Source organism: Balaenoptera musculus, chromosome 8, assembly GCF_009873245.2.
Source record: "Balaenoptera musculus isolate JJ_BM4_2016_0621 chromosome 8, mBalMus1.pri.v3, whole genome shotgun sequence".
Lineage (NCBI taxonomy): Eukaryota > Metazoa > Chordata > Mammalia > Artiodactyla > Balaenopteridae > Balaenoptera > Balaenoptera musculus.
Window position 1 is genome coordinate 55,470,903 of NC_045792.1, and position 22,170 is coordinate 55,493,072.

The following is a 22,170-nucleotide window of genomic DNA, read 5'->3' on the forward strand; positions in this document are numbered from 1 at the left end:
ATTGCATAACGGGTGGGATGATTTGGGGGGCAGTTATTATACTAGTTATTCTTAAATACTTCACTCTAAAATTAATTAAAAGCCTTTGGAAGGGAAGTAGTCTTTTGAAGCTGTTTCTTGTGGTTGAATAGATGGCCTGGGTTTCTGTTCTAAACCAATACAACGTTAATACAGTAGAGCTATTGTCAATCCTCTCATTACAATGACCTTCCTTTATGCTTTTATAAAATAGCTGCCAGACAATGAGCAATCATTCCTGAGCTGGTCCTTTCAGATACAGATACAGTCTGCCACACATTCAAAGACTCTACTGCCCGATAATGTTATTATAAAAATCCATGGGACCTCCCTGGTGGTGCAGTGGTTAAGAATCTGCCTGCCAATGCAGGGGACACGGGTTCGAGTCCTGGTCCAGGAAGATCCCACATGCCGTGGAGTAACTAAGCCCATGCGCCACAACTACTGAGCCTGTGCTCTAGAGCCCGCAAGCCACAACTACTGAGCCCACGTGCCACAACTACTGAAGCCTGCGTGCCTAGAGCCCGTGCTCCACATCAAGAGAAGCCACCACAATGAGAAGCCTGCGCACCGCAACTAGAAAAAGCCTGCACACAGAAACGAACACCCAACACAGCCAAAAATTAAATAAATAAAAATTAAAAAAAATAATAATAAAAAAAATTTTTTTAATCCAGATGATTTTTATTTATATTTAACCTATACATATCAGCCCATTTTCTAGATGGAACAAATTATTCAAGTATACTAACATCATTTAGGGACCTATATCTTATTCACTGAAAGTACAGTGGCAGAATATTAGGATATTTATAGCTTTGAAAAGTTTACCTCCAGGAGAATCTAAAATTATTATTTATTACCTGGGCAATTTCTCTAAAACACTGCTCAGTTGATACCTCTTATTTATTAAAGAAACACACATATATAGAAAATTTTCAAAACACAAACAAGTTATCACTATTTTTATCCCTCAATAGCAAACGTATGGTCACAAGAAACATGACTAAGAATTCAAAAAAGCTGTTCCAATTTTCCCAAAACATACAAGACAACTCTCAGGAATTGCATACTAAATTTATAAGTAGTAGTTATTCCTCAGCCCAATAAACTCTCTTCCCCCTCTCTCATTCACCTTTATTCATCCTTCATGTCTTAACTTAGAAATTACTTATTGTTAGAAACCTTTCCTAATCACCCTCCTCAAACTGAGATAAATGATACTCCTACATGTTTCCATAGAATCCTGTTCTTCCCTGGTCCTATAATTGCTTGTGTCAATTATCTTAGACTCTCTCCAAATTATGTAATTGACCAGATAGAGGTTAGAAAATGATGAAGTTTAACACAAGGTAAGATAAGATGGCATAAGCAAGAGGAGCCAACTCCCTCTCCCTCTGTCTCTCTCTCTCTCTCTCTCTCTCTCACACACACACACACACACACACACACACACACACACAGATGAAATGCTAATTCATTCAGTCACAATTCGACTAGAACATATACTTGTTCGAGAATCCCTCAGGCCAGTAACTCATAAAAAGTATTTATATTGTTCACTTTTTTCCCAAAGATTTAAAAATATCTCAGGCAGTCACAATTCCAACAGAAGTTTTGGTTCTGATAATTGTCACATGCTTTCCCTAAAAATGCATGCTCTCCAACCCCCAGGCCATAGACGGGTACCAGTCCGTGGCCTGTTAGGAACCAGGCCACACAGCAGGAGATGAGCAGCGGGCAAGCAAGTGAAGCTTCATCTATATTTATAGCCGCTCCCCATTGCTCACCTTACTGCCTGAGCCCCACCTCCTGTCAGATCAGCAGCAGCATTAGATTCTCATAGGAACACAAACCCTACTGTGAACTGCGCATGCAAGGGATCTAGGCTGTGCGCTCCTTATGAGAATCTAATGCCTGATGAGCTGAGGTGGAGCTGAGGTGGTGACGCTAGCGCTGGGGAGCAGCTGCAAATACAGATTATCATTAGCAGAGAGGTTTGACTGCACAGAGACCATAATAAATCAATTGCTTGCAGACTCATATCAAAACCCTATCAGTGAGTGGCAAATGACAATTAAGCTGCATCTTACAGAGTAGACTGGACATAAGCAACACACATAAGCAACATTCGGGTGTCACTGTCTCCCATCACCCCCGGATGGGACCATCTAGTTGCAGGAAGACAAGCTTAGGGCTCCCACTGATTCTGCATTACGGTGACTTGTATAATTATTTCATTATATATTACAATGTAATAATAATAGAAATAAAGTGCACAATAAATGTAATGCAATTGAATCATCCCCAAACCATCCCTCCACCCCAACCCCCCGGTCCCGGTCCGTGGAAAAACTATCTTCCAAGAAACTGGTCTCTGGTGCCAAAAAGGTTGGGGACCACTGCTCTAGAACTTTGTTTATTCAATTATAAGGCCCATCACTAATGTAATGGAGGCAGCACAGTGCTGTGAAAGAGCAGAGCTCTCGAGCTCTCGAATATCGGTTCTACCAGTCACCACCAGCTTTGCGACCTAGAGTAAATTCCTCAACCTCTCTGAACCCTGGTTTCCTTAACTATAAAACAGGACTATCTCCTACCTTGTAGCACTGCTATCAGGATGAGAAACAACGTATACAATGCATCCAATGAACTACCTGAATCACAAGTGAGTAGTTAATTGTTTATTAAAGAAACACACATACAATTTCAAAACACATACGAACTAGCTATCACTCTTCTTCCTCCCACCACGAGATTTTTAATTTTCTAATAAAAGTAAAAACTCCTTTTTTGTAAAAAAAAAAAAAAAAACTAACTATAATTGTTAAAGATGATGCATGTGGGTTCATTACACCATTCACCTCTACTTTTTTGTATGTACAAAATCCAATTGAGAGAATTTAGTTACTTCCATTCTTATTGCTTCAATTATTTCAGTTTTAATTACCCAATGGCCCTTTGATAATACTAAGGATCTAACTTCCCCCGGAACCAAAAAAAAAAGTTCCCAAAAGTTAACAAATGGTTTGGAGGGTATGGTTAGCTGAAGCCAGAGATAAAAAAGTCGAATTATACATTCACCATTAATCGTTCTATGCTAAATATATCCGAGAAGAAACCAGGACTCTGACATAATTTGGAGTCACATCTCCACCATCCAGCCTATCAACGGTGGATTATTCCAGTTACTGCAGTAGATACTTACTGGTCTTCACTGTGCTAGGGACATTGGAAAATAGAAAAATGAGTAAGTTGGGGGTCCTTGTCCACTAGATGCTTCCAATTTTGTGTTACCTCCCAAAATCTCATCCTCATGCCACCCACCCCTTGACTATCATCTGCTGTCTCTCCAGGTCATTTCCTCTGCTGCCCTGATCCTCAATTCCCTTACCCCTGTCTTTGTCTTGCTTGCTTAGCAAAATCTCAAACCACTCACTCCACTCAGGCAATACTAACTTCTTAGCCATTCCTTAAAAACCTCAAGTACACTCCTACCTTCATACTTTCCTGATTCTTGGCCTGAAACAGTCTTCCCCACTTAGATACACAGTATGTTCCCTCACTTTTTTCAGGTGTCTGCTCAGATGAGATCTTCTATGTGACTGCCATAGAAATTCAGCAACCACCCCTGCCAGATACTCCATTATACTGCTTTATTTTACTCCATTATATTTATTACCATCTAACGTATTCCAATTTAGCATCAATTCTAACAAGCATTTTTCTTCCACTGTAAGATAAATTCTGACTTTAGAAATGTTAAAATGAATAAGGTCCTACACTCTTTGACCACCAGGTGGCAGTCATCGGGTGTCACTGTCTTTAAATGCACAACCTTAAAAATAGTTGTTCTTAGTTCTTTCGAGCTAGGCACACTGTTGGCACTACATGTGCTCAGTCTGCCATTTAAAATGTATCTCTTGATTTAAATTAAAACAAAAAATCCTATATAGGGAATTCCCTGGTGGTCTGGTAGTTAGGACTCTACACTTTCACTGCCAAGGGTGCGGGTTCAATCCCTGGTGGGAGAACTAAGATCCCGCAAGCTGGGCAGTGAAGACAGCTTGATGAAGAAGAAAGAGTAGTAGAGACTTGAAGATGGAAGCTCTGGACCTGGGGTTCTGGTCCCTCAGTTGTGTGACTCTGCAAAAATCACTGAGTCTCTCTGGATGTCAGTTTCTTAAGATCTACCCCCTCTACCTTACAAGTTGTTCTAAGGATCAAAATAAGACAACATATGTAAAAGGATTCTGTAAATATAACACATCGCTGATATCCATTTATTCATCTAACAAATATTCACTGAGCATCTACAATATTCTAGACTCTAGGGTTTCAGAGGAGAACAAGACTGGCAAGGTTCCTGCTCTCATGAAACTTGTGTTCTTGTAGGTGGGAGACAGATAATAAACAGATAAATGGACAAGAGTTTCCAACAGTGACAAATGCTCTAAAAAAAACAAAACAGGGTGATGTGAAAAAGAGTGGAAAGGGAACTACTTTAGACAGAACAGTCATAGAAGGCCTGGCTGAAGTAACATAGCTCAGACTTCAAAGGATTATTCAGCCAAGTGAAGAAGTGGGGAAACAGGTGCTGTGGCATAAGGGACAAGACAAGTTTGGCATGTTTGAAGCACTGGAAAAATGAGGTAAGCCTGGAACACAATGAGTGAGGAAAACTGCTAGCAGATGAGGTTGAAAAGGTGGACAGGGGCCAAATCCAGGATGGTCCTGGACTGTTAAAACGATTATTATCAGTACCAAAAAGCTCTTCTTTTTATCAACATGGCCAAATAAATTGAGCCATTTATGCAAATATCTAGTGTACCCATTATCAAAAGTAGGACATTTCCAACTTTCTAACTGAGCAATGCTATCGCCAAAAAACAAGTGGAAAGAGCCTATGCAATGGCCCTAGATATAAAATTCTTAAGAACTACATACAAAGGTATCATTTATTATGATGTTTGGTAAGTCCAACAGTCAAAAACCTTGACAGGGGACTTCCCTGGTGGCGCAGTGGTTAAGAATCCGCCTGCCAATGTAGGGGACACGGGTCCGAGCCCTGGTCCAGGAAGATCCCACATGCCGCGGAGCAACTCAGCCCGTGTGCCACAACTACTGAGCCTGCGCTCTAGAGCCCACGAGCCACAACTACTGAGCCCGTGTGCCACAACTACTGAAGCCCACACGCCTAGAGCCCATGCTCCGCAACAAAGAGAAGCTACCGCGATGAGAAGCCCACGCACCGCAACGAAGAGTAGCCCCCGCTTGCCACAACTAGAGAAAGCCGGTATGCAGCAACAAAGACCCAACACAGCCAAAAATATAATTAATTAATTAATTATTTTTTAAAAACCTCAGTAGTAATAGAAATGACAAAATTATAGAATGAGTTTAAAAAAAACCACAAGTTTTTAACAGAAAAAATGTCATTTCACTCAGCAAATATTTATCAAGCACCTACTTTGTGCCAGGCATGCTCTAAGCACTAGAGATACAACAATGAACAAATCAATGAAGATTTAAGCAATAACTGAGCAGAAGATCTAACTGTAGAATTATCATAATACCAAAACTGAACTTCAACTTATTTTATGTCTCAGCATTTTCTAAAATAGGAGTTATCGGCTTAGTCATGTGTACCTGTCAAAAAGGCAACTTACCAAGGAATTCTTAATCACTTCACTCCTATAAAATTCTGGAAAAGAAGAAAAAGAACAATAAGTGACGTGGAAGAAAATAAGCTCACTAATTCTGAACCCTACAAATTTTTTAACATATGCTCTAGTAAAAACACTTCAAACATTTTCAAGGGATCTATTCTCTACATATATTTATCTGCAAAAAATTAAATTAAAATAGAAATAATGATTAAATAAAAGTTTTTTTTAACTGAAGGATAGTTGATTTACAATGTTGTGTTAGTTTCTGGTGTATAGCAAAGTGATTCAGTTGTACATATATATACATATTCTTTTTCATATTCTTTTCCTATTATGGTTTATTATAGGATATTGAATATAGTTCCCTGTGCTACACAGTAGGACCTTGTTGTTTTAAATTAAATGTTTTAAAGGGAAAAAAACATTAGTAAAGAAAGGTCAAGATCTGTTAAGATTTAATTTAGTGATTTTTCCCTTACTGGCTCCTTTTACCCCAGATTCTAAGGTAAGCCCTTAAAAACTCAGACTTCATTCTCCCTTACCAACTGCCATTGTCTACAGCCAATTCTATACTCTCTGTTTTTCTCAAACATCTCCAATAATTATCCATTGTAGTACTGTGGAAAGAACACTCATCTAGCAACCAGGGAACCTAAGTTCTAGTTCTACTTGTCATTAACATTCTGCCTCTCATTTCCTTGAGTCCATTTCTTCATTAGACAATTCTGACAATCAGACTAATAATCAAGGTCCCCTAAGCACTAAAATTTCATGATTCTACAAATCTTCATTTACGTTGTAAATGTTACAAAACCTGAAGATACAATCAAAAGAGAGACTGTGTCAGAGGTTCAGACAGACATTCTTAACAACCCTCCAACATTCCCTCTGCTGACCCTGCCGAAGTCACTTCCGTGGTGCTCTGTCAATGCAGAGCCTACAAGGACCCTGTATCCTTATGTTGCTATAGGGCAATGTTTTCCAAGGGTGATGCACATACCACTGATACATAAGACCATTTTAGGTGATACATGAACAAACTTTATTTTTTTCTAACATATTGAAATGTATGTCTCATCTATCCAACCCCTAATTTTAAGCTCCATAAGGGCAGTAACATTTGTTTCTGTATAACTGCTGTCTCCTCAGCATGTCAAGCTATTCCTGGCACAGGGCAGGCGCTCAATAATTTTTTTCTTGAATCAACAACTTCATAGATTATGCTTAGACCTGAGTTTAGAAATAATGAACTTTTAAAAATATGTTAAAAATGAAACTCGAAGACAGTGAAACTTGTCGAAGTAGTCCACAGGACTAAAGTTTGGGAACCATCAAGCAGTAAAGGAAAAGTGGACCTGGATATAAAATTCTTATGGGCAAGCTCTCTTGGTTAAAATGTTTCTTGACAAAACATACCATCTACATTACTCTATGCTTATCTTCCCTTAAAAAATTAATAATAATAAGGATAATCATTCTATTTTGTGGTGAGATAATCATAGTAAGTGAAAAAAAACAGGTTCTATGAGAGAATTTACAACAGGATCCAAAGTTTTACAATTATGTTTACAACATTTATTTTAGGTGATAGGGTTAGGCTGCTTACTTTTATTTTTTGCTTGGCAGTTTTCTAATTTTTCTATTTTGAACAATTATTTTAATTAAGAGAAGGGAGAATTCTAATTGTTTTTAAAAGGAAACTTCTATTGATGAACATTTAAGTTACTGCTAATTTTTGGATATTTCAAGCAATATTATAAATAATCTTTGAAAGATATATACCCTAAGACACTTGAATCTATAAGATAAACTTTTAGAAGTAAAATTTCAAGATAAAAAGAAAAATACAGTTTGAATTTGATATATTGCCAAATTGTTCTCTAAAAATATTGTACCACTTTACAATCCCACTTAACACTAGGCAATCCTAAGTATTATTCTTTTCATTTTTTCCCAAATGGTTAACCAATGCCAATCATAAATTGACTACATAAATGTACATATGTATGTATGTGTGTGTATATATATGTTCTTTTTTTAATATGCATACATATACTCTAATTTATATGTGTCAAATATGTTATTAGAAAAAAAAAGATTTTGTGCTAAAAATGTGTTGTTTGTTATTACAAGGTACTTTCACTTAATACACTTTTGTATTGTCTGAATTTGCTGCAAGTAGGTAATACTTTTAAAATCAGTGGAAAAAAATAAAGATATTCCTCTTTTCTTTTTTTTTTTTTTTTTTTTTTTTTTTTTTTTTTTTTTTTAGTTGTTTTGTTTGTTTTTTTATACTGCAGGTTCTTATTAGGCATCAGTTTCATACACATCAGTGTATACATGTCAATCCCAATTGCCCAATCCAGCACACCACCATCCCCACCTCACCGCAGTTTTCCCCCCTTGGTGTCCATATGACCATTCTCTACATTTGTGTCTCAACTTCTGCCCTGCAAACTGGCTCATCTGTACCATTTTTCTAGGTTCCGCATACATGCATTAATATACGATATTTGTTTTTCTCTTTCTGACTTACTTCACTCTGTATGACAGTCTCTAGATCCATCCATGTCTCAACAAATGACTCAATTTCGTTCCTTTTTATGGCTGAGTAATATTCCATTGTATATATGTACCACATCTTCTTTATCCATTCGTCTGTTGATGGGCATTTAGGTTGCTTCCATGACCTGGCTATTGTAAATAGTGCTGCAATGAACATTCGGGTGCATGTGTCTTTTTGAATTACAGTTTTCTCTGGGTATATGCCCAGTAGTGGGATTGCTGGGTCATATGGTAATTCTATTTTTAGTTTTTTAAGGAACCTCCATACTGTTCTCCATAGTGGCTGTATCAATTTACATTCCCACCAACAGTGCAAGAGGGTTCCCTTTTCTCCACACCCTCTCCAGCATTTGTTGTTTGTAGATTTTCTGATGATGCCCATTCTAACAGGAGTGAGGTGATACCTCATTGTAGTTTTGATTTGCATTTCTCTAATAATTAGTGATGTTGAGCATCTTTTCATGTGCTTCGTGGCCATCTGTATGTCTTCTTTGGAGAAATGTCTATTTAGGTCTTCTGCCCATTTTTGGATTGGGGTGTTTGTTTCTTTGATATTGAGCTGAATGAGCTGTTTATATATTTTGGAGATTAATCCTTTGTCCGTTGATTCATTTGCAAATATTTTCTCCCATTCTGAGGGTTGTCTTTTCGTCTTGTTTATGGTTTCCTTTGCTGTGCAAAAGCTTTGAAGTTTCATTAGGTCCCATTTGTTTATTTTTGTTTTTATTTCCATTACTCTAGGAGGTGGATCAAAAAAGATCTTGCTGTGATTTATGTCAAAGAGTGTTCTTCCTATGTTTTCCTCTAAGAGTTTTATAGTGTCCAGTCTTATATTTAGGTCTCTAATCCATTTTGAGTTTATTTTTGTGTATGGTGTTAGGGAGTATTCTAATTTCATTCTTTTACATGTAGCTGTCCAGTTTTCCCAGCACCACTTATTGAAGAGACTGTCTTTTCTCCATTGTATATCTTTGCCTCCTTTGTCATAGATTAGTTGACCATAGGTGCGTGGGTTAATCTCTGGGCTTTCTATCTTGTTCCATTGATCTATGTTTCTGTTTTTGTGCCAGTACCATACTGTCTTGATTACTGTAGCTTTGTAGTATAGTCTAAAATCAGGGAGTCTGATTCCTCCAGCTCCATTTTTTTCCCTCAAGACTGCTTTGGCTATTCGGGGTCTTTTGTGTCTCCATACAAATTTTAAGATGATTTGTTCTAGCTCCGTAAAAAATGCCATTGGTAATTTGATAGGGATTGCATTGAATCTGTAGATTGCTTTGGGTAGTATACTCATTTTCACAATGTTGATTCTTCCAATCCAAGAACATGGTATATCTCTCCATCTGTTGGTATCATCTTTAATTTCTTTCATCAGTGTCTTATAGTTTTCTGCATACAGGTCTTTCGTCTCCCTAGGTAGGTTTATTCCTAGGTATTTTATTCTTTTTGTTGCAATGGTAAATGGGAGTGTTTCCATAATTTCTCTTTCAGATTTTTCATCATTAGTGTATAGGAATGCAAGAGATTTCTGTGCATTAATTTTGTATCCTGCAACTTTACCATATTCATTAATTAGCTCTAGCAGTTTTCTGGTGGCAGTTTTAGGATTCTCTATGTATAGTATCATGTCATCCGCAAACAGTGACAGTTTTACTTCTTCTTTTCCAATTTGTATTCCTTTTATTTCTTTTTCTTCTCTGATTGCCGTGGCTAGGACTTCCAGAACTATGTTGAATAATAGTGGTGAGAGTGGACATCCTTGTCTCGTTCCTGATCTTAGAGGAAATGCTTTCAGTTTTTCACCATTGAGAATGATGTTTGCTGTGGGTTTGTCATATATGGCCTTTATTATGTTGAGGTAGGTTCCCTCTATGCCCACTTTCTGGAGAGTTTTTATCAGAAATGGGTGTTGAATTTTGTCAAAAGCTTTTTCTGCATCTATTGAGATGATCATATGGTTTTTATTCTTCAATTTGTTAATATGGTGTATCACATTGATTGATTTGCGTATATTGAAGAATCCTTGCATCCCTGGGATAAATCCCACTTGATCGTGGTGTATGATCCTTTTAATGTGTTGCTGGATTCTGTTTGCTAGTATTTTGTTGAGGATTTTTGCATCTATATTCATCAGTGATATTGGTCTGTAATTTTCTTTTTTTGTAGTGTCTTTGTCTGGTTTTGGTATCAGGGTGATGGTGGCCTCATAGAATGAGTTTGGGAGTGTTCCTTCCTCTGCAATTTTTTGGAAGAGTTTGAGAAGGATGGGTGTTAGCTCTTCTCTAAATGTTTGATAGAATTCACCTGTGAAGCCATCTGGTCCTGGACTTTTGTTTGTTGGAAGATTTTTAATCACAGTTTCAATTTCATTACTTGTGATTGGTCTGTTCATATTTTCTGTTTCTTCCTGATTCAGTCTGGGAAGGTTATACCTTTCTAAGAATTTGTCCATTTCTTCCAGGTTGTCCATTTTATTGGCATAAAGTTGCTTGTAGTAGTCTCTTAGGATGCTTTGTATTTCTGCGGTGTCTGTTGTAACTTCTCCTTTTTCATTTCTGATTTTATTGATTTGAGTCCTCTCCCTCTTTTTCTTGATGAGTCTGGCTAATGGCTTATCAATTTTGTTTATCTTCTCAAAGAACCAACTTTTAGTTTTATTGATGTTTGCTATTGTTTTCTTTGTTTCTATTTCATTTATTTCTGCTCTGATCTTTATGATTTCTTTCCTTCTGCTAACTTTGGGTTTTGTTTGTTCTTCTTTCTCTAGTTTCTTTAGGTGTAAGGTTAGATTGTTTACTTGAGATTTTTCTTGTTTCTTTAGGTAGGCTTGTATAGCTATAAACTTCCCTCTTAGAACCGCTTTTGCTGCATCCCATAGGTTTTGGGTCGTCGTGTTTTCATTGTCATTTGTCTCTAGGTATTTTTTGATTTCCTCTTTGATTTCTTCAGTGATCTCTTGGTTATTTAGTAACGTATTGTTTAGCCTCCATGTGTTGGTCCTTTTTACGTTTTTTTCCCTGTAATTCATTTCTAATCTCATAGCGTTGTGGTCAGAAAAGATGCTTGATATGATTTCAATTTTCTTAAATTTACTGAGGCTTGATTTGTGACCCAAGATGTGATCTATCCTGGAGAATGTTCCGTGCGCACTTGAGAAGAACGTGTAATCTGCTGTTTTTGGATGGAATGTCCTATATATATCAATTAAATCTATCTGGTCTATTGTGTCATTTAAAGCTTCTGTTTCCTTATTTATTTTCATTTTGGATGATCTGTCCATTGGTGTAAGTGAGGTGTTAAAGTCCCCCACTATTATTGTGTTACTGTCGATTTCCTCTTTTATAGCTGTTAGCAGTTGCCTTATGTATTGAGGTGCTCCTATGTTGGGTGCATATATATTTATAATTGTTATATCTTCTTCTTGGATTGATCCCTGGATCATTATGTAGTGTCCTTCCTTGTCTCTTGTAACATTCTTTATTTTAAAGTCTATTTTATCTGATATGAGTATAGCTACTCCAGCTTTCTTTTGATTTCCATTTGCATGGAATATCTTTTTCCATCCCCTCACTTTCAGTCTGTATGTGTCCCTAGGTCTAAAGTGGGTCTCTTGTAGACAGCATATATATGGGTCTTGTTTTTGTATCCATTCAGCCAGTCTATGTCTTTTGGTTGGGGCATTTAATCCATTCACGTTTAAGGTAATTACCGATATGTATGTTCCTATGACCATTTTCTTAATTGTTTTGGGTTTGTCTTTGTAGGTCCTTTTCTTCTCTTGTGTTTCCCACTTAGAGAAGTTCCTTTAGCATTTGTTGTAGAGCTGGTTTGGTGGTGCTGAATTCTCTTAGCTTTTGCTTGTCTGCAAAGCTTTTGATTTCTCCATCAAATCTAAATGAGATCCTTGCCGGGTAGAGTAATCTTGGTTGTAGGTTCTTCCCTTTCATCACTTTAAGTATATCATGCCACTCCCTTCTGGCTTGCAGAGTTTCTGCTGAGAAATCAGCTGTTAACCTTATGGGAGTTCCCTTGTATGTTATTTGTCGTTTTTCCCTTGCTGCTTTCAATAATTTTTCTTTGTCTTTAATTTTTGCCACTTTGATTACTATGTGTCTCGGCGTGTTTCTCCTTGGGTTTATTCTGTATGGGACTCTCTGCGCTTCCTGGACTTGGGTGGCTATTTCCTTTCCCATGTTAGGGAAGTTTTCGACTATAATCTCTTCAAATATTTTCTCTGGTCCTTTCTCTCTCTCTTCTCCTTCTGGGACCCCTATAATGCGAATGTTGTTGCGTTTAATGTTGTCCCAGAGGTCTCTTAGGCTGTCTTCATTTCTTTTCATTCTTTTTTCTTTAGTCTGTTCTGCAGCAGTGAATTCCACCATTCTGTCTTCCAGGTCACTTATCCGTTCTTCTGCCTCAGTTATTCTGCTATTGATTCCTTCTAGTGTAGTTTTCATTTCAGTTATTGTATTGGTGATCTCTGTTTGTTTGTTCTTTAATTCTTCTAGGTCTTTGTTAATCATTTCTTGCATCTTCTCAATCTTTGCCTCCATTCTTATTCCGAGGTCCTGGATCATCTTCACTATCATTATTCTGAATTCTTTTTCTGGAAGGTTGCCTATCTCCACTTCATTTAGTTGTTTTTCTGGGGTTTTTTCTTGTTCCTTCATCTGGTGCATAGCCCTCTGCCTTTTCATCTTCTCTATCTTTCTGTAACTGTGGTTTTTGGTCCACAGGCTGCAGGATCGTAGTTTTTCTTGCTTCTGTTCTCCTCTTTTCTTTTGAGAGAGAATTCCTCAGCTTAATCTGTAAAGTGTCTAAATTAAACAGTCCCCAAAATATATATCTCCAGCTCTAAGAAGATGAACAGCATCATTATTTCTTCCAAAACTTTGCTGACTAACTGTATATATAAATGAAACTAAACAATTTGCCTTCTCCATTAGATCCTCAAAATGGACTTGCTAATTTAAATAGAGAGAGGTCAACAAAGGAGCCATACAGTTTGGAAAGGAATCACTGGGTCTGAGGTAATTTCTAAAGTGTTAAATGTGGACCTACACTGTCTATCACTGTGTTACACTTACAATATTGTCAATGAAATTAGCAGCATGGCGCACAACAGAATAGCGAATTCAGGAGAATTTAGAGTAAAAAAATAGTTCGGTCCCCCAGTGCACCATGTGTAAGCTTGACCCTGGACAAGTCAATTAACTTTTCTGGGCCATAGTTTCTTCACCTTTCAAAGGAGAATGACACCTAGAAAATAACAGGGTTGTTATGAGGCTCAAATGAAATAGTGAATACTTTATAAGCTATAATTTTTATTAATATAATTCTATGAATTTTTATTAATTCGACTTGAGCAAAACTATTAGACATGTAAATTTTCAAAAAGATATCATCCAAGACTAGCTCTACGTGAAAGGGTCTATTAGATACAAATGCTTCTCTATCCATGCTAAGACCTAAACAAACAAAGCAAGCAGAGATTGCAGGGCATGGTTCCAATGGCATGTTTTGGCTGTTATACAGCATTCCATTTATTCAATAAATGCTTTTTTAGTATCTCAACCTCACTCATAATAGAAGAAATACAAACTTAAACTCTACTATGAAACTATTTTTCACCTATCAGATTGGCAAAATTTCAAAAGTCTGACCGCACAGTCTGTTGGTCAGGCTGTGGGAGAAAGGGTACCTGTACATAGCAAGTGGGAATGTCAACAACAGCAGTTTTACAATATCTACCAGAACTCTAAGAACTCTAAGTTCTCTTTGTACTTCCACTCTTTGGAATTTACCCTATAGCTATACTAGCACTCATACAAAATAATGTATACCAATGAAATTGTTCACTGCAGTACTGTGTGTATAGCAAAAGCCTGCAACAACCTAAATGCCTACCAATAGGAGCCAATTAAATAAATTATGGTACATCTGTTCAATGCAAAACTAAAAAGAAAAAAAAGAAAATTAAAGAAGCTCTCTACGAAATAATATGGAAAAACATCTAAATTACATTAAGTAAAAAATGCAAGGCACAGACATATATATATATAGATATAGATATATAATTTGGTACTATTTTTACTTGCATTTGCATAAGGAATCTCAGTAAAGATAAACAACGGTGGGGTGAAAAACTAGGGAGATGGGACAGGTGAAAGGAAGATTTTAATATAAACCTTTAATATATTTTGAACCATGGATGGCATTAGCTAGCCAAAAAGTTCAATCAAAATATTTGGGGGCTTACTTTGTGCCAAGCATTGTTCCAAGTACTGGAAATAGTGCAGTGAACAAAACTGACCTAAAAATTTCTGCCCATGTGGAGCTTACATTCTAGTGAAGAGGACATGCGTTAGCCAAATAATTAAACATACAGTTATGCCAGACAATCTGGAGTATTGTGGAGAAAAATAAAGCACAAAAGACAGAGAGGAGAATAGTCACAATTTTTAAAAGGGGTTAGTCAGTGATCAAGGAGAGTTTCTCTGAGAAAACATTTGGATTAAAGATCTGAAAGAAGGCAGAGGAGCTAGTCATGTGGCTATCAGGAGGAAAGAGTGCCCAGGCCAAAGAAACAGCCAGTGCAGAGGCCTTTAAACTGAAGTCAACTTGATGAATTCAAGGAACAGCAACAAGGGCAGTTGCGTGGGAACAGAGACAACTAGAAGAGTAGAAGGAGGTCACAGACGGCCATATCATGAAAGGCCTAGGAAACCAAAAGAACTTTAGCTTTTACTCTGAATGAAATGAGAAGCCACTGGAGGGTTTTGAGGGGAGAAATAACATGACCTCACTTTGATTTTAATAGGATCTCGGTTGAGATCACACTAGAAAGAGTGAGTGGGCAGGCAGACCTGTTAGAAGTCTACTTCAACAAACTCAGGCAAGAGATGATAGTGCTTTGGAGGTAGTAAGGGAAAAGATTATGGATACATTTTGGTAGTAAGAACCAAAAGTATTTGCTGAAAGATGGAATGTGGAATATAAAAGAGGACAATCCAGGATGATTCCAAGGTTTTTGGCCAAGGAAATAGAAGGATAGAGTTGTCATTTTCTGACAGAAGGAAGAATACAGGAGGTAGATCAGAGCTGGAACATCAGAATCTCAGTGCTGAATATATCAAGTTTAAGGTATCTACTAGACTCCAAATGGAGATGTAGAGTAGGCAACTGAATACAGGAACATGAGTTCAGGGGGGAGGCTGAAGCTAAAGATATACATTTGTGGGCTGTTAGGGTGATAAGTGATATTTAAAACTATGAGACATTCATGAGATCACCAAATTGGATTATACAGAGGTTGTCTTCTGATGTATTCAAAATAACTGGTTGGTATTCCAGGAAAGGACAGGCGCTCACATTTCATGGGTGAGAAAATAACTGTGGCTGAAGAGCAAACTTGATTTTACAAAACTTCCAAGTTTAAGAGGGAACCAGGATTAGAACCTAGCTCCTCATCCATTAACACAAGGCTTTGTTCCCTGGGAATGTAATAAATGGTGTTCGATTTGAACTACCTGAAAAATAGACCATCTCCTAAGAGCATTAAAAAAATGTCAAAAATCAAAAAAACTCACACGTAACTTCTTATGCTCTCCTGTGAATTCAGCTGAAATAAAAGAATAACTTAGAAATCAGCATTTCAGATATTCTTCTAATTTAAAAAAAAATCTTCTTTTGAAACTGAGAAATGATGCCACTAGACAGGTGGGACAGGTGGCTTTGTAAGAAAAGCCCATAGGCCTTCCATCGTGGTCATCCTACACCAAGGGCCACATAATGATCATGCAATGAATATTTATGTTTATCATCACAGGTCCAAGAAGATAAGGTGGTATTAATTAGGTTTACTAAGGAAAGAGCTTCCTGGCTCCTCCTATGGTAGTTGAAAGTTATAGAGCATAATATGTGGGCCCAACAAGAAGACATAATAGACTTCATTCAACCATGACATTTTGGAGCAGTAGGAAGTCTCAGAAATCATCAGTCCTCTCATTTTAGAGATAAATTAGCTAACGGCACACAAGAGGAACTAAATGCCCTAGCCAAAGGGCTTGCCGGTTAGTGACAGACTCAATACCACTACTAGACACGGGACTTCCCTGTGGTCTGAAACCAACTATTCCCTAATTGTGTTAACAATCATTTTATTGAAATAACTTCAAGAAACAGTCCATAATAACTTCTAAGCTCAAGATATAAACAGAGCTGGAGAAGACAAAAAAAAAAAAAAAACAGGAACAAAAAAAAATCACTTTGCTTTCATTGTATCTCTTAGACAAGTTTTTTTTTCTTTTTTTACATTTTTATTTATTTATTTATTTATTTTGGCTGCGCCAGGTCTTAGTTGTGGCATGCAGGATCTTTGTTGTGGCATGCGGACTTCCCAATTGCGGCATGCATGCAGGATCTAGTTCCCCAACCAGGGATCAAACCCGGGCCCCCTGCATTGGGAGAATGGAGTCTCACCCACTGGACCACCAGGGAAGTCCCCTCTTAGACAAGTTTTCAACATCATGGTCATCAACCAGTCCCATGACTACTCTTTTTGGAAACTACTATTATGCTTGTTAACATTACAATGCCAATAATAATTGCTATCATTTACCAAATACCTAAAATGTACCAAGTTCAATATTAGTAACTATTATCAGAGATAACACTGGAGCAAGGACACAGAAGTTCTAACCAAGGTAATAACCAAGAACTGATTACATAGAAACCTATCAAAAATGTGAAGTACTCTGGCACTGTCATATATTACTAGTGATAAAACCAATTAGTGAGCAGCAGACCAAACACATTAAGATCTGCAAAAATGCTTACACCCTTCGGACAAATAGTGACCCAACTTTCATTTTTCTTCTGGACACATAGGAAGACAACATTTCTCAGTCCCCGTTCATCTAAAAAGGATGACGCAACTGATATACAGCTAATGGAATGTCGTGGAATTCATGTGGACCATTTCCATCAAAAAAATCTCCCTCAAATAATCCCTTGCTCTTGCCATACCAGAAGCATCATTCCAAAATAGAAGGAGCCTGGATACCTGAGTCACCACTTAGAGGACAGCTGCCAAACCAATGTCTGATAAAGAACACCTACATTAAAACAGATAGCTAGTAGGAAGCAGCCGCATAGCACAGGACATCAGCTCCGTGCTTTGTGACCACCTAGAGGGGTGGGATAGGGAGGGTGGGAGGGAGACGCAAGAGGGAGGAGATATGGGGATATATGTATACACATAGCTGATTCACTTTGTTATACAGCAGAAACTAACAAAACATTGTAAAGCAATTATACTCCAATAAAGATGTTAAAAAATAAATAAATAGATAATATGTTTAAATGCTAAATAAATAAATAAATACTTGTCTATTTCTGCAAACCACATTATGCCTTCCAGTTAAAACTGAAAAGCAAATAAATTAAAGAATTGATTATACTTGTGAAAAGCCTGCCTTCTAGCTATCGTTTGCTGCTCAAGAACTGGGAGACTTTAGATTTAAGTCTAAATTTCCTTATTTCTTAATAAATAATTACAATTATTATTGAAAAAAAAACACCTACATTGAACTTAGTGTTTAAGACATTTATTATGTCAAGTCACTGAGTGACTTGTGGTATTTGTTATTGTAGCTAGTGTTACTCGTTCAGATTAATACAATTGTTTTAAAAATATGCAATGGTTAGAATCAAAAGTAAGAATGAAATAAAACTATGTAAAAATGGCGGAATTTAGAGTCCTTTTTTTTTACCCATTGAAATTACTTTAATGCTATTTGTATATGAAGGGGGGGTTCTACTCTATATAATTTCTGATTAAATTTTTAAATTAGCATTTACTGGTACTGAAATTAAAAAAAGAAAAAAGTTGTTAAACAACTACTGCTTTAATAACAATTTTTAAAAGTAATTAAAACCAAAAACATAAAATGTCATTTGAATTTTTCATCTTTGCCACAGGATAGAATTCAAATAAGTCCTTAGTACCTCTTTTTAAAATAATGCCATCTGGGACTTCCCTGGCGATCCAGTGGTTAAGACTCCGCGCTTCTAATGCAGGGGGCACGGGTTCGATCCCTGGTCGGGGAATTAAGATCCCACATGCCGTGCAGCGCGGCCAAAAAAAAGAAAAAAATTAAAATAATGCCACCTTTTATTAATATAAATAGACCTTTACTCACATGTAACCAAGTGTTATCATCTTATCTCAGTTGATCCTCATAAAAATCTGTCTTGCCTGACTTCTTAAGACCTCATTATCTCCACTTTACAAATGGGAAAAGTGAGGCTAAAAAAGCCATGATCTCTGTCCAAAAAACACATAGCTAGCATATAGCTATTTTAGTATATAGTATACGGCTAGTATATACTTATATACTAGCTGAAATAGCTAGCACTAGTATCAATGTAGTTTCAATCCTAATCCAATATTCCTGTCCTTATACCATGCTTCCTCTCTTATAGCATCCAACACAGGTCAACTGATTATATCAAAGTGCCTTTCATCCAATATGTATTCAAAAGATGCTTGTGATTTTGAATCAAATATCTGATGTACTCTTAGAATTATCACTTATGGAAGAATCCACATTTCAATGTGGAACTGAATTCAAAGAAACCATGCCATTCTTCTAAAAATGACCCCATGTACACAAAGAAGTACAGATATGAGAAGATATGAACTAGGTCCAAATTTTACCATAATACTAAAGGAATCAATTATATTTTAAAGAAAAGCAAATTAGTGCTGGATACTGGACTCAAATAACCTATTTTATTTATTTTTAAGATTTTTTTGATGTGGACCATTTACAAAGTCTTTATTGAATTTGGTACAATATTGTTTCCGTTTTATGTTTTGGTTTTTTGGCCACGAAGCACGTGGGATCTTAGCTCCCCCACCAGCGATCGAACCCACACCCCCTGCATTGGAAGGTGAAGTCTTAACTAATGGACTGCCAGGGAAGTCCTTCAAATAACCTTTTTTTCTTATAAATTAAAAAAAAATTTTTTTAAGTTTTAGTTATTTTATTTATTTATTTATTTTTTTTTTTTTTGGTTGAGCCAGGTCTTAGTTGTGGCTCGCCAGCTCCTTGGTTGTGGCATGCGAACTCTTAGTTGCGGCATGTATGTGGGATCTAGTTCCCTGACCAGGGATCGAACCCGGGCCCCCTGCATTGGGAACACAGAGTCTTATCCACTGCGCCACCAGGGAAGTCCCATCAAATAACCTGTTTTAAATGACAGCTACTGGAATACAGATATTAAACGTTAACATTCATAAAAGAATGATAAATTTATCAATGTAAGTGTCAGTTATCTGAAAGAACTATCCAAAAGACATGTTTCTTCAATATGTATAACAACTGCTCATGAAATATTTTCAGACAGCATGACAACTTAGCTTTCTAGTAAGCAATACTAGCAAGAGCCACTGAGAATCATTTGTGTTACGAAAGAATAAAAATGAGATGCAACGATCTGTGGGTGGCAAGTCCAGATTCCCTTACCTTTATATACCATTTCAGTGTTACACAAGTGAAGTGTGAAGTAGGTATCAAGGAGTTGATGGCCATTCCTATTAACAATGTTCCGGGCAGCAATGTTCCGAAGATGTCTAAGACGTCGCTGAAAAATAAAAACAAAAAAAGAGGAGTATTCAGCTTCTTCCTCCTATAAAGCTTTCTGAAAGTTACAATTCAAACATAAAATATAGTAAGTTGTCCCAGTCGTTTATTTGTTGAGCCAGCAACCTTAACCCAGTCTCTTATTTATGCCTCAGCATCTCTTCTGTCAAATAGGAACTATTCCTGCCCTATATCATTTACAAGGTTGTTGGGAGCATGAAATAACAGATATGAAACATTCTTGAAAAGTATAAATGTTATATCAATGCTATATACCTGTAGAATAGCGTTAGTATTTCCTGGAACATAAACTAAGTATAATAGTAATTTGCTTTTTTTCCTTCGGAAGGATGCTGGTAGACATGCAAAGTCCACCTCATACCAACAGAAAATCAGCCATTATTACATACATATACCTCTGTTGCTAGCTCAGTCTGATGCCAGATCATCTATTACAACCAGGAAAAGAAGCCAAAGCCAAAAAATAAAAGCAATAACTCACTGTTCACTCCATCCAGCCAGTAACCCAACTGTTGTCAGCTTAAATTCTCACTTGACCAGCAGTTAACCAGCCCCTATTTCCTAATCAGGCATCCTTCCCAACAATTTCTCCAACTAGGATGCATGAATTACTTGGAGTCACAAGTGTTGGAAAGGCAAAGCTCCATAAGCAACAGTAGAAATCAACAAAAATATAAGATAACTTAAGGGATAGCCAAATCATCTCATATCAAAAAGAGAAAAAGTTGGCAATGCTGAAGTCTAAGCACAACAGATTCATTCTCAAAAGCTAGTTCCCTGTGTCAGATTATTATCTTCAGAGACTTAAAAATAGAAACCATAGGCTCAGTTTTAAAATATGCTTAAAGCTCTCCCTTCAGGCTGAAAGCCTACTTTGCTAAGTCCATCTTCAACTACATGTGCAGTCAGCCAGAAAAGTTCAGTTCTTCCCTTCCATGCACATACCAACCCAATCCTTTCTCCCAATCTAGAGATTAAGATTCTTTGACAGAGAAGGTGATTGTCTAATAAATTTGTTTAATACTCAAGCTACGAAAAGCCCCAAATGTACTTACAAAAAGTTCCTAGGGCTTACTCTAAAAGACTTATATTTCTACAATGTGCCAAAGGTTTCCATTTCACACCCTGGATTACAGCAACTATTTCCTTCTACTATATATTTTTCATCAACCTTCTCAGTCAAGATTTTTAATTGACAGGAACTATTAATTGCCTATACACAACAATCACATCTATTCTGCAGTAAGATTCCAATCTTGGTCCTCTATTCAAAAACCTGAAAACATTACCCAAAGCCTCCAGCATAAAGTACAAACTTCCCGTTATTCCTTTCAAAGCCTTGTGCAATCTGACCTCTCCATAGCCTATCTTTACTTCCCACTAGATCTTCCATATACCCAACCCCTTAGTCACACATGACTGCTTAAGGTTCCATGAAAAAGATCATGCATGGTCCTAGCTCCATGCTTTTGCTAATGCTAGCCCCTCAATCTAGAATACTACTCTCTTTAAGGAAATCCATTTATGCTTCAAAGTTAAGGAGAGAAGATTCCTCCTTCCTGATTCTCTAACTGAACATTTCTTTTTAATGCAATTAAAAAGAAACACTGGGAGGTTAAACCAGAAACGCAGAAAAATTATTACCTATGGGGGTGAGAACAGGTTGAAGGGAATAGAGATAAAAGCAAGACTTCCCTGATACTTGTTTATGTAGTTTTAACTTCTGTACCATAAGAATGATTTACATAATCAAAAAATAAAGTTAAATAAATAAGAAAAAGTTTAAATCAACTAAACCTAGTCCAAAATATAATAGCAATACCAAAAATTACCACCAGCCTTAGGCTATAACACCCACCTTTGCCCAAAATACTACCCTATGATCCAAGGAAATATTAAAGAAATCAAGGTGACCTAAAGGATCCTCTCTGGTTCTCAGTTCCCCAGAACATCTATACTTGACCAAAACAATGTATAATTATACCTAATATGGAATTATGGATAGTTCCAGATATTTATCAATCTTCCCCAACTAGACTATAAGTTCTATAAAGGAGAGACTTTATTTTATTTACTGTTGTATCTCCAGCATCTAGATGAGTACCTAGCAAATAGCAGGAACACAATAAACGGTTTTTGACTGAATTAATATATGTCCAGTGAATTAACCCAGTCAAGAAGGTCTTGGTATGACCTAGGCCTTGCAATGAACCTGAGTGGCCTGGAACCCTTAGTGGATTCTGACACCC

The 22,170-nt window shown here is 36.9% G+C and overlaps 1 protein-coding gene across 3 annotated transcripts in view; it reads right to left on the minus strand.

Annotated features, from left to right (window-relative positions):
- Nucleotides 1-22,170, minus strand: part of UVRAG (UV radiation resistance associated) — a 318,745-nt gene that overhangs the window by 272,417 nt on the left and 24,158 nt on the right. For 2 of the 3 annotated variants that reach the window (XM_036860728.1, XM_036860730.1), the window contains exons 2-3: nt 19,784-19,901; nt 5,688-5,722 (exon numbers count right to left, since the gene is read on the minus strand). In XM_036860728.1, the coding sequence (XP_036716623.1) occupies nt 5,688-5,722; nt 19,784-19,901 (153 nt within the window). The remainder of the gene's footprint in view (nt 1-5,687; nt 5,723-19,783; nt 19,902-22,170) is intronic. The other variant, XM_036860729.1, reaches the window with a different exon arrangement.